The 11,724-nt window shown below is 58.0% G+C and overlaps 2 protein-coding genes across 7 annotated transcripts; one reads left to right on the plus strand and one right to left on the minus strand.

The window, feature by feature from the left end:
* Positions 1–11: 11 nt before the first annotated feature.
* Positions 12–5,114, plus strand: POLR2C (RNA polymerase II subunit C). 2 transcript variants are annotated; one of them, XM_030458066.1, is made up of 9 exons: positions 12–201; positions 382–431; positions 640–708; positions 790–842; positions 933–1,061; positions 1,700–1,751; positions 2,227–2,395; positions 4,038–4,112; positions 4,639–5,114. In XM_030458066.1, exons 1-9 carry the CDS (start codon positions 116–118, stop codon positions 4,781–4,783), a joined length of 828 nt encoding a protein of 275 aa, XP_030313926.1. In that variant the 5' UTR covers positions 12–115; the 3' UTR covers positions 4,784–5,114. The 2 variants fall into 2 exon arrangements, with proteins under 2 accessions (XP_030313926.1, XP_030313927.1); XM_030458067.1 differs by having other exon boundaries at positions 72–201; positions 403–431.
* A 962-nt stretch (positions 5,115–6,076) lies between these two features.
* Positions 6,077–11,121, minus strand: DOK4 (docking protein 4). 5 transcript variants are annotated; one of them, XM_030458038.1, is made up of 9 exons: positions 10,983–11,090; positions 10,045–10,251; positions 9,171–9,278; positions 8,819–8,933; positions 8,597–8,716; positions 8,316–8,505; positions 7,876–8,011; positions 7,668–7,779; positions 6,077–7,586 (listed from the first exon to the last, which is right to left on the minus strand). In XM_030458038.1, exons 2-9 carry the CDS (start codon positions 10,108–10,110, stop codon positions 7,462–7,464), a joined length of 972 nt encoding a protein of 323 aa, XP_030313898.1. In that variant the 5' UTR covers positions 10,111–10,251; positions 10,983–11,090; the 3' UTR covers positions 6,077–7,461. The 5 variants fall into 5 exon arrangements, with proteins under 5 accessions (XP_030313898.1, XP_030313897.1, XP_030313893.1 ...); XM_030458037.1 differs by having other exon boundaries at positions 6,079–7,586; positions 7,668–7,791; positions 10,983–11,121; XM_030458033.1 differs by having other exon boundaries at positions 6,079–7,791.
* Between the last annotated feature and the right edge of the window lie 603 nt (positions 11,122–11,724).

The raw sequence follows: 11,724 nt of genomic DNA on the forward strand, positions 1-11,724 counted from the left end.
TTTTTGGGGGGCACCGGGCGGGGCGGGTCCGGTCCGGTCGGGTCCTCCGGGCCGCCAGGGGGCGCGCGTGGGGCGGCGGGAGGGCGGCGGGAGCGGCCGTGCGGTAGGAGCGGCCATGCCGTACGCCAATCAGCCCACGGTGCGCATCACCGAGCTGACGGACGAGAACGTCAAGTTCATCATCGAGAACACGGACCTGGCGTGAGCGGGACCGGGACGGGACCGGGGCGGGACCGGGGCGGGACCGGGGCGGGCGGGAGCCGTGCGGGGCCGGGAGCGGCCTCTGCGGGCCGTGTCGCGGTCGGTGTGGGCGGGGAGACGGATGCGCGGTCCCGGGGCCCTGACGCCTCAGCACGTGTGTTTCTTGTTTCTTTTCCTCAGAGTGGCAAATTCCATCCGCAGGGTGTTCATCGCCGAGGTCCCCATCATAGGTACGGCCCCACCCTCGGGATCGGGGTCTCGGGATGCTCTCCCCCTGCTCTCACCCCTGTCCCCTCCCGTCCCCCGGGCTGCTCCCAGCTCACCCGACCCTCCGGTTACCGGCACGGTTCCTTCCGGGTGCTGCCCCAGCTTCCCCGTGGTCTCTGTCACCTTTTCCCCACGGAAATGTCCCAGTTTGTGACTTTTTCCTCTCCACAGCCATCGACTGGGTCCAGATTGACGCCAACTCCTCCGTGCTCCATGACGAGTTCATTGCCCACAGGCTGGGTGAGTGCTGGGCGGGCAGAGCTGCCGGCGGGGTCGGGGTGGGGAGGCAGGAGGAGGGCACTGATCTCCTGCTTCCCACAGGTCTCATTCCCCTCACCAGCGATGACATCGTGGATAAGATGCAATATTCCAGAGTGAGTCAAGTGAAGTGTTGGGGCTGCTCGTTTGGGTGGTGGCTGGTGTCTGATTTTAAGCTGGAAGCTCTTGCCCCCTGTCTGTCCCAGGACTGCACCTGTGACGAGTTCTGCCCTGAGTGCTCCGTGGAGTTCACCCTCGACGTGAGGTGCAACGAGGATCAGACCCGACACGTCACCTCCAGGGACCTCATCTCCAACAACCCCCGTGTCATCCCGGTCCGTGCTGTCCCCTCCTGCATCCCTTGGGTGCCAAACACCAGGGGGGTGGGCAAAGCCCTTCAGCACCTTTCCTTGAGCAGGCAGTGGGGGAGCAAAGCAGGAGCAGCCACTGCCTCCTCTTCCTCACCTCATTGCCCATTGTTTGGAGCAGCCTCATTAAAGCCTCATCCTGTACCCCTCATCTTCAGCTCAGGGGCACCTTATCCCCCTTATTACTCATTAATTACTTATTACTTGTATACTTTACCCCCCCCTTATTACTTATTACTTTTATCCCCTCCATCCCAGCCCAGACACTCACTGTATCCCCCTGCCCTGCTCCTTCTCCTTCCTGCCTGGTGCTGGCCGTGGGCAGGGGCAGCCCCAGGCTCTCTGAGTTTCTGGTTCTTGGCTCTCAGTGTCAGAGCTGCCAAACTGCTCCTACCCAGTGACCATGGGGGGCTCATGGGGAGACCGAGGCAGAACGAAGCAAAGGGACTTGATGGGGAATGTGTTAAAATGCTGCTGAGGTCACATCCAGATGGGGTCTTCTGCTGATGGGGGATTTGTTGCTGTCTCTGCATTCTGATCTGTGTTTGATGTGGGGGTTTCTCCCATTAATGATCTTCCCATTAATTCAGTTTTGTTCTCTGCAGGTGACATCTCGGAGCAGAGACAATGACCCCAATGACTATGTGGAGCAGGATGGTAAGCAGCAGCTCACTGGGAATAAGAGCTGGAGGAGGAAAGGAAGTTTTCTTTCAGGCTCCTTCAGCTCCTTCTTCCTTTCTGGCTGTAACCATGAGGCAGCTCTACATCTGGCAGTTGGTTCATCACTGTGGCAGGGAGTTCACACTCTGTCTTAATGCCTCCTGAAGGCTGTCCCTAGAACTACGGCTCTGTGTCAGAGTGCTGCTGTGTCCCTGTGGGAGCCTGGGGACAGCAGAGGTGCAGGACAGGCTGGTGTCTGCTGCCTCAGGGGCTCAGAGGTGCCTCTGGGTTGATCAGCAGTTCCTTACCTAGCAGGATGTTCTCCCCAGCTACTCTGGGGACACAAATGAGCTCCTCCAGGCAAGCCCTGACATTTTCCTGGGTTGCGGAAATTCCCTGCCTTTGTCCTTGTGGTGGGGTCCTGCAGACTTTCCCCTCCCTGCAGCCCCCTGAGGGGTGTGTGTCCCTGCAGACATCCTCATCGTGAAGCTGCGGAAGGGGCAGGAGCTGAGGCTGAGAGCCTACGCCAAGAAGGGCTTTGGGAAGGAGCACGCCAAGTGGAACCCCACAGCAGGAGTGGCCTTTGAGTACGACCCAGACAATGCACTGAGGCACACCGTGTACCCCAAGCCTGAGGAGTGGTATGTCCCTGGGTCTGCTTGCTTGGCTCTTGGGTGGGTGGTCAGCACTGTGCCACAACAGCTGAGGTGCTGGCCTGTCCTGTCCTGGGTGACCAGGGGGCTTGGGGGCAGAACTGGAGAGGTTTGATGTTTGTTTGCAAATGATTTGTGGCAGGCAAGCTGACCCAAAGTTCAGTCTGGGTGATGGATTGGGTGCTGAAGAAAGAATGTCTCCAACATGGAATTTAAAAAAAAAAAAATTTGGGCTTTATTTTAGCACTGTAAAAATTCTGTTTTAATTTCTGTAGTGCTGGATAGTAAGTCTCTGGCACTGATGGAGTGACAGGCACATTTTGAACCTCTGGTGGACAGACAGCTGCTCAGCTGAGCCCTTTTTGGACAGGAAATGTCACAGTGTGAATTTTGGGAAGTTTGAGCCTTTGGAGATATTGGTGTCAGGGAGAACAGCCCTGGGTGCATGGCTGGGTGCTTGTCCCTCTGCACTGAGGTACTTCCCAGGCTGGGGGCCCAAGACAGCTGCTGATGTGGATTCTTCTGTTCAGTGGCAAAGTCTGCTGCATCTTCAGGCCCCTGGTGTGTTGTACAACAGGTTGGGTACCTGGAAACAGTTTTTGAGAAGTTCTTGGCAAAATACATCTAAAAGTTGGAAAAATCCCCAAGGAAGGTTGCTGCTGTTGCTGCCTGTTCCCTGGTGGTATATCTGTCTTTCCAAGTTCATCTGGAAGATGAACAAAGGCCCCTGCTCTCAGAGGCTGCCTGTTAGTTTTGGCTTGATTCCTCATGTGCTTTGAGGCTGCTGGCAGCTGGGCTCTGGCAGCAGCTGTTGTGGTGTTGGAAACCTCTGCCCTGTTCTCACTTAAGGATATTTTTGCAAGTAACAAGGAGACCCAGCTCTGTTAATGCTTCATTGCTCTGTTACAGTGGTTTATTATGGACAGGGTTTGTTTGAGGAGTGTGATTTTATTTGAGGAAGCCCATGGGATCCTGGGATCAGGCTGTGCTGGCATTGCTGGGGGTGAGGAAGGCTACCAGGAGACCTGACAAGGAGAGAAGGTTTTTCCCTCTGGTTTCTCAGACAGCCCTGAGAGTTGGGTTTTCTGACATGGATTCAGTCAAATGGACTCTGGAAGCTGAGGGATGCAGTTGGTAGGAAGGTGATGGATGGGGATCACAGTGAGTTTGGTAGCAGGGTGTGCAGAGGAGAGGAGGTGCAGGATGGGGCTCAGCTGATGCCTGACACACTGGAGATGTGTTCCTGTGGGCACATGATGGTTGGGCCTTCCCCTCAGCTGTGCTGCACAGACACTGCTGGAGCATTATTCCCATGGCTTCCTGGCCCAGAGAGAAGTAGAAAAAAAAGATGAGGTCCATTGCTCCCCAGAGAGTGCCCAGGGTCATGGATAAAGTCCCTTCAAGCCCTTGTGCCCCATAAGCTGGGAGATGGTGCTGGTGCTGGGGGTGGATGGAGCCACAGTGCCTGCAGCAGGGCTGCTCCTCTTCCTCCAGCACTGCTGTGTCACTCTGTGGTGTTAGTGAGGAGCTGGGGAAGGGCACCGTGGGGCTGAGGTTTGTTTCCTGACTTGTTGGATGGCTGCTCCTTTGCCTGCCAGACTCTGCTGACTCCTCTGCTCTTTGACTCCAGGCCCAAGAGTGAATACTCAGAGATCGACGAGGAGGATGCCCAGGCTCCCTATGACCCCAATGGGAAGCCAGAGAGGTAGGGAGCTGAATGCTGGAGTTTGTCAGCCCAGGTTCCCTGAAAAGCAGAGCAGAAGCTAGGGATAACAGGTGGTATTCCCAGACCTGGCAGTTTTCCCCTCGGGAGATACTTGGCAGATCTCCTGAGTTTGTGTTACCAACCAGGGCAGTGCAGCACTCAGTGAGGGGTGAGGCCTGTGGGAGAAAATGGTTTGGGACACACACACCTGAGTGGGGCTCTGGTGGTGCCCCCTCTCCTGGGGTGGGGCTCTGGGATGGTTTGCAGGACACAGCACTGAGCAGAGGAAATCCCAAAGTGCCAAAATCCCAAAGTGCAGTGGAAATCCCAAAATCCCTGTGGAGGCCCAAGTGTTTGGGTCACAGTTGTTAAGGGGCAGTGCCAGCTGTCCCCAGTTGGGAGGGGAATGGTGCTGGTGGTTGGGATTCCCAGCAGAGCTCCCTGCACTGGGTCAGGATGGTTAGAACCGTGCTGGCACTTCCTCACAGGGCAAATGGTGACTTATCCCCCCAACTTGTGACCTCAGGTTTTATTACAACGTGGAGTCCTGTGGTTCTCTGCGCCCAGAGACCATCGTCCTCTCTGCTCTCTCTGGCTTGAAGAAGAAACTGAGTGACCTCCAAACCCAGCTGAGCCACGAGATCCAGAGTGATGTCCTCACCATCAATTGAGGTGGCCCCTTGTGAGAGTGCCTGGGAGGGACTGAGTGCAGCAGCAGGTTCCTCCCTCTGCCTCTCCTGAACACCTCTTCTGGCTGATGCCACCTCTCCCTGGCCATCCTTCCCAGGGAAAGCCACCGTGATGTGTGGGGTGAAGCAGGAAGGAGTCAGTGAAACAGGCTTTGTATCCAAGTAATCCTTGAGTTTTAGGCCAGAGTTCTGGATTCTGGCCACAGGGTTGGGAGGCACGTACCCAGTTACATGTACCTATCTTATTGGCATGTCCATTCCTTTCTGTGCTGAATAAAGCCTTCCTTGCTGTGTTGTCATCCCTGAGACCTCCTCTGGGGCTGCAGGAGATGTTGCATCATTTACTTCTCTCCAATAGACATTAAATCAATGCTCCCTTCAGAGCAGACCTCATTATTCTTGGAGCACCATCTCCTGAGGAGACAGACCCCTTCCAGCAGGGATCTGAGCACATTCCCTCTCAGCACTGCTGTCCAGGCAGGTGTTGGAGGCTGGGCTGGTGAGTCAGGTTTGGATGGTAGAAGCTGGAGGGCAGAGGTCTGTCAGGAATAACCCCTGGCACACTGCCCTGCTCACCCCTTTTCCTCCCCTCTGTCAGCTTGGCAGGACTTGGGATGGCTTCCCAATGCTTTCCTGGAGGGATCTGTCTCTTCCTGGCAGCAGGGAGGGGGAGGTGTGAGTGCCACTGTGCTTGTCCCATTGCAGACAACAGGGCATGGGAAGGGCTCAGGGAGCTGAGCCAGAGGGAGCAGCCTCAGTCAGCTCTGCCTTCCCCTCCAGGGAGGAGCCAGGCTGCTGCTCCTGTGTCCCTGCTGTGTCACCAGGGGCTGTGGCAGAGCTGTCCCCATCCCTGAGAGCAAAGGCACAGCTGTCTCAGAGGCCAGTGCCCAACGGGACATCATGGCATGGATAACTGGAACATTTCTGGAAGAGCTGGGAGATGGGGCGCCTGGAAATGCCTTTGCCTGAGTGTTTGGAGTCAGCAGTGCCCTGGCATGCTCCGAGAGCTGCAGGGTGACGTGAGGTGCTGGCATTCTGCTTCACTTGGGGTGGGGTGATGGAAGATGGCAACTTCCTCCACTCTTCTCCCCTCCCCAGCAGTTTTAGGGCTTCACTTCAAACGTTCTGGCTGTGGCTGGTGGCAGAACAAAGCCTCGAGCCAAGCACTGCCGGAATGTTGGGAAATCTCCTCCCATCAGTGTTTTTCTCCTTGGCAGACTCTACTCCCACTCACACTTCCCAAGTGCCTTTGGATGGAACAGGAAAACAGGAAGGGTGGATAAGGGTTGTTTATTCATTGAGCAGCTCCTTAAAAAAAAGCAAAAAAACCCCAAACATTTTTGGTAACAGATGTTAAATATTTTCCAGATGAGCTGCATAGCCTGGAAAGTGTGGGTTACACCTCTCACCTGGGGGAGGAGATGCTGCTGGGTGGCACTGGGGTGCTGGCTTCCCCTCCATGCCTGTCCATGCTGTGGGGAACAGCCCTTACCTCTCCCACCCCCTCCCCGCCTCCCCAGCAGCTCCCCTGGCTCAGCCACAAGCTACACAAATCCAAGACACAGTATTATTTACAGTCCACAGGTCCCCACATCACGACACTCCCTGTCCCCAAAGCACAGGCCTGGAGGGCAGAAATAAACCCACCGACTGCCCAACCCCAACCAAAAGAAGACTCCAAAGAAACACCAAGTCTGAGTGGCAATAAAAAGATAGCCCTTCTAAAGGAGGTCAATAAATAGGAGAACTAGAAAAAAATCAATTGCTTTCGAGTTCAGCACATGAAGCCCAGCTCCTCCCTGGCCTCAGTGCAGTGAGGATGGGGACATCTGGGGCTTTTCCCCACCAGCACGGGCTCCCCTGCCCAGGGATTCTGACATCCACACAGCCTTGAGGGATGGACACCACTGGCCAAAACCAGTGTCTGAGTTGCCCACCAACAGATAAACTGGTGGCTGCAGGTGGAGGACCGAGGGGTGGCAGGGGGGGTAAAGGAGGGAGGGGCTCAGCCCTGCCTGGCCACTCGCCCCAGCTGATGCCCTCCAAAAGGGGAACAATTTCTCCTGAGACGTCTCAGTTCCACAGCGAGTGTTTAAACAGCTTCGAGAAGTGCAAAAATCAGCTGCCAGGGGGGAATCCCCAGGAGCACCCTGCTCTGCACAGAGGGGGTGACATGCCAGGGCCCTGCACCTTCAAGCCTGGCACAGCCACTTCCCCGAGAACTGCTCCATGTTCTGCAGGGTGATACTCCAGCCTCCCCTCCTTTGCAGAAAACACCTTCCAATTTCATCTCCCCCCTTCTCTTCTCCACCTCTCAGCTGGATCGCCAGGAGTAAAAATAAAAACAAACAAAAAACCCACTCTGAGCATCTCTGCCCGAGGGCTCTTCAGCAGCCACGAGGTTTGCATTTGTGGGAGAAGGCAAAAATCTCTTATAATAGATACTCAATATAATATTCCAGGTCAGTCAATGCAGAGCCAGCCTTCACCTCCCAAAATGTGGGGCCAGGGCATGAGATGGTGCCTGCTCCCGAAGAGCTCCGGGCACAGAGGATGCACCAGCCCCATCTCCCTGGGGTCTCCAAGAGACAGCTTCGTGTCCTTGCCCCCCTTTGGGGATGAAAACGGTGACCCCCAGCAGAGTCCCTCCCGTGGCCAGCTCACGGGGACACTGTGGGCTCCCTGCTCTCAGGCTCATCCCTTTTGGAGGACTTTGGCTGAAGCAAGATGAACCTGTTGAAGAGGTCGGTGTCCGAGCTGGGCTGCACGCCGGCGTACACCTCCCCTGGGGATGAAGCAGAGGGTGGGTTCCTGGGGGCAGAGGGGACACCCCGAGGGCTCCTCAGTGGAGGGCAAGGACACTCACTGGGATAGCTGGAGGACTCGGCCACGTTCTGGGAGCCTGTGATGTGGTGCCAGTAGGCGCTGCGGGGCAGCATGGTGGTGGGAGTACAGGGGTAGGAGAAGTGCTCGATGCCCTTGTTCAGCAGCTGCAGAGGATAAGAAGGGGGTGAGGGTGGCACAGGGTACCCTGAGCCCTACCCCAGCTGTACCCAGGGTATGCTGCAGCTCACCCTGACATTCTCCATCTCCAGCAGAACCCTCTTGTGCTGCTCAGCGATGGCCAACGTGGCGCTGTGCACGCGCTGGTAGATTTGCTCACCCTCCTGTGTCTGAAAGGTGTAGAGCCCTTCACCTGCATCACACATCCTGCAGGGACAGGGCACAGGCCTTCACCAGCGTCCCCAAACTGAGGGATGAAAAAAATACTACACCCCCACCAAGGAGCTGACCCATCTTCCCACTCCCACACCTTTCAGTGCTGTCCCCGTGTCCCCTCCAAAATGCTGAGCTGGGACCAGCTCCAGCCCCAAACCTCTGTCTGAGGGGCACCTCATGTGGGCTGTGGCCATCACCCTGGCCTCAGACTGCCCTGGGGTTACTCCTGGGGTGTGCCCAGCAGGATAAAGGCACCCAGCAGTGGATGCCCCTCCCAGCCAGGGTAAGATCTCACCGTCCAGCCTCAAAGGTGAAGCGGGTGGCATCGCGCCCATAGCGGCGCAGGGAGCAGAGGGGCCAGGAGAGCAGCTTCACATGGGGGTTGTGTGTGTCCCAGAGGTAGATGTTTTCGTGGGTGATCTGCAGCTTGCACTCGCCATAAATGTCCAGGTTGGGGCAGGGGAGAAGGAACACGTTAAACCGGTCTAGAAAGGGGAAAAAAAAAAAAAAAAAAAAAGCAATAATTTAGGACGACATAGGAGGACTAAGCCCCAGGTAAGTGCTCCACTGCCTCACCTGTCTGCTCTCTCTGCACACCGGGTGCCAGCAGGTCGGGCTCCCCCAGGCCTAAATTGTTGGGGCAGGCTCCGAGGCACTCCACAGACAGCGTCTTGTACCACTCCTCTGCCTCCAGTTCTGCAAGGCAACCACATCAGCCCCTGGGCAACCCTGCCCAAAACAGGGGGTCCCTCTGCCCCAGCACCCTAAGCCCTGCTCCCCCCCAGCACTGTTCCACACCTGAGTCACAGGTGAAGGTGCGGGCAGAGTCGTCAGTAAACACAATGGCCACGGCCTGTCGCTTGGTCTCCTTGGGCAAACGGGTGACACACTTGACATTGCTGATCTCAGTCACCTGCAGAGGAGGTGGGGGGGTCATGGAGAGCTGCACCTGAACCCAGCCCCCTGCACCCAGAGATCAGGCGGCACCCAGACCTGTTCCTCCTGCCCCTGCTGCACCAAGAGCTGCACCCCGACCCCACTGCACCCACCAGAGCACACCAGCTGCCCAGCTCCACCCCAGCTCCACTCCCTGTGAGCCACAGGGAGCTCTCGGGCAGCACAGCCCCCCCTCCTCATGTGCAGCCCCCACCTTGGGGCAGCCATGCAGACACGCTGACTTCTCATCTGGGTACTTCTCCAGGCGCTGGGGTCCTTTACTGGAGGATTTCCGGAAAACCAACCAGCACCTCCGGTAGATCTGCGGGGCAGAGCAGGGAGCTGACAGCATGGGGTGCTGCTCCCTCTTCCCACTCTGTCCCCATACCACCCCCAGGATCCCTGTGCCAAGTCCTGCTGACACAGGGGACTCTGGGGACAGGGCTATCCCAGGGCTGCCATCATTCCTCCCACCTCTGCCAACACTAATTACAGAACTTAATTAATGAGCATCGGTGAGGGAACCCCCATCCTGACGTGCCCTCTCCTGCAACCCTGGCTTCTGGGGTGTGTCAGGTCCACAGTCCCAAAGCATTCCCATTCCCACCCCCACCCCCCAGCCTGCTACCTCTTTGTTCTCCCTAATTAGCGTAAATTACCCAGCATGCTCCTTGCTGCTCGCTCCAAGCAATGGAGGTGAGAGCCCAGCTCACCTGACCCCCACCTACAGGTGCTGCACTTCAGCACCCCTTAATTTGCACCCAGCAGCCCCCCCCCCTCTCCCCCCAACTTGGGCATTCCCAGTGACAAAACTGGGTGTGGAGGGGGCACGGGAGGGAGGGGACGTACTGAGGGACACCCCCCTTTAATCCTTGCAGTGACACGTGTCAGGCGTGGGGGTGCCACCTGGTGCAGGATCTGGCCCCCTGGGACTGTTGGATGATTTGGGTACCAACAAGTGGCCTGTCCCTGCCCCGCCCCCGCAGTGCCCAAAATGCCACTTATTTATCCAAAATCAGGGGGACTGGTTGCTGCTAGAGTGCCAAATCAATGGGTATCCCCCCAATTCCCCAAGACCCCGCACTCACCCCCAGCTTCTTGCTCTTCATCTTCACGTAGCCTTGCTTAATTATGTCGTTAAAATTCGTCGCCATGGTGATGGTCCGATGGGGCGGGGGCTATTTTGGGAGGGGGGGGCTACCTTCACCCCCCCCCCCCCCCGCCATCCTCTTCCTCCGGACCCCCACTGCCTCACGGCCAGCCCAGCTTGGTGCTACTGGTGTCCCCCATCCTGGCTGGGAGAGAGAAATGACGGATCAACGGGTGACATCTTCCTCTGCCTCCTCCTCCTCTTCCTCCTCCCTTTGCTGTCTGAACCACCCAAGTGGAACAGTCCAGCGTTAACCCCTGCCTGCCGGCGGTGGTCTCCATCCCCACCCCTCCTTCCTCCCAGCCTACTCCCTCAGGACACAGAATGTCCCTGGCCTCAGGCCTCTGTGTTAACCTCCTGCCCGGCCAGACCTGCCTCTCTGCTTTTTTGGCTGTGGCATCTTCCTCGGCACAGCCCATTCTCTCTTCAGCCCCTCTGCCAACTCGACATCACTCAGCTGTGTCCCTGCTTGGACACACTATGTGAGAGGACCCCGAGCCCTCGGTGGTGAGACCAAGCAGGGACCAGGTTTGTTTCCCAGCTGGAAAAGTCCCCTATGGAAGAATGGGGACATCCCCAGGGATGCCACCACTGCCACGGTCCGTCTGGGTGCCACCGGGATGGCTTGTGTCCCCAGGAGCACGAGGGCTGCTGTGGGGTGGCCCCTGGAGGGGGGAGTGGGGGTGATGGGGACTGAAGTGTCACCCTGAGGACTGAGGGCAGCGCTCCCCTCCGTTGGGAACCTCCCCCTCCCCCCCCCGGCCATTCCATGACGGAATTCAGAGATGTTGGAAGATAACTCCTGCCCCCCGCCCCCATCATCTCGGCCACCCCCAACCCTGGCACCCCTGGCCCCTCCGTCGCCCCGAGTCTCACCCGCTCTCACCGGCATCGTCCCCCCTGCGCTGTCACCTGCCGGACGGCTCCCCCCGACACCTCTCTCCCCGGTGGGCGCTCAGCACCCCGCACCCGGGCTGCTCGGCACTGCCCGCACCGCCGGCTCCGCCGCTGAGCCACCCCGCCCCCCGGCCCCGCCCCTCCAGGCCCTGCTCCCGCCCCGGTAACCCCACCCCGGGCTGCCTGACCCGTCCCTTCGGTACCAGCTTCCCCCGGCCCGGCCCCGACAGAGCCACATCCCCGCTGCCTGCCAAGAGGTTTCCCGCCCGCACATCATCAGGCTGCGGAGTGAACGCCCCGCGGCGAGTGCTTCCCGCAGGGCAGCGCTGGCCCGGGCTGTCCCCGGGATCAGGCAGATGTCTCCTCGTCCCTGTCTCCCCTTCTGTGTTCCCCCTAAAACTCTGGTCCCCACTGAAGCTGCCTGCAGGCACCTCCACCCCCGCCGCCTCATTTGTTGGCCCATAAATAAATAATCGCTACAAATAAAGGGGCATTAACCTCCCCCCCCCCCACTGCAGAGACCTGTGGCCAGCCCAGCACTTACAGGCAGAGTGAGGCCATCAGCTCTCTGCAGCATTAATTTTTAATAAGGTTGTGTCTGAGCTCCTCTAGGACCCCAGGAGGTCCTGATCTGCAGAACTGGTCTGGGGGTCAGCACCTCCAGGAGAGCTGCCAGGGGTGAGCACCCTGCACTCACAGAAAAGCACCCTGCACCCAGGGG

This window comes from Calypte anna, chromosome 11, assembly GCF_003957555.1.
Source record: "Calypte anna isolate BGI_N300 chromosome 11, bCalAnn1_v1.p, whole genome shotgun sequence".
Lineage (NCBI taxonomy): Eukaryota > Metazoa > Chordata > Aves > Apodiformes > Trochilidae > Calypte > Calypte anna.

Coding starts and splice junctions, on each gene's coding strand:
- POLR2C (XM_030458066.1), top strand. CDS start 116: ATGCCGTACGCCAATCAGCCCACGGTGCGCATCACCGAGCTGACGGAC. Junction 1,062..1,699: donor ACAACCCCCGTGTCATCCCG/GTCCGTGCTGTC, acceptor TGTTCTCTGCAG/GTGACATCTCGGAGCAGAGA. Junction 4,113..4,638: donor CCCAATGGGAAGCCAGAGAG/GTAGGGAGCTGA, acceptor TTGTGACCTCAG/GTTTTATTACAACGTGGAGT.
- DOK4 (XM_030458033.1), bottom strand. CDS start 10,110: ATGGCGACGAATTTTAACGACATAATTAAGCAAGGCTACGTGAAGATG. Junction 8,506..8,596: donor TGTGCAGAGAGAGCAGACAG/GTGAGGCAGTGG, acceptor TCCCCTTTCTAG/ACCGGTTTAACGTGTTCCTT. Junction 7,792..7,875: donor TGGAGATGGAGAATGTCAGG/GTGAGCTGCAGC, acceptor TATCCTCTGCAG/CTGCTGAACAAGGGCATCGA.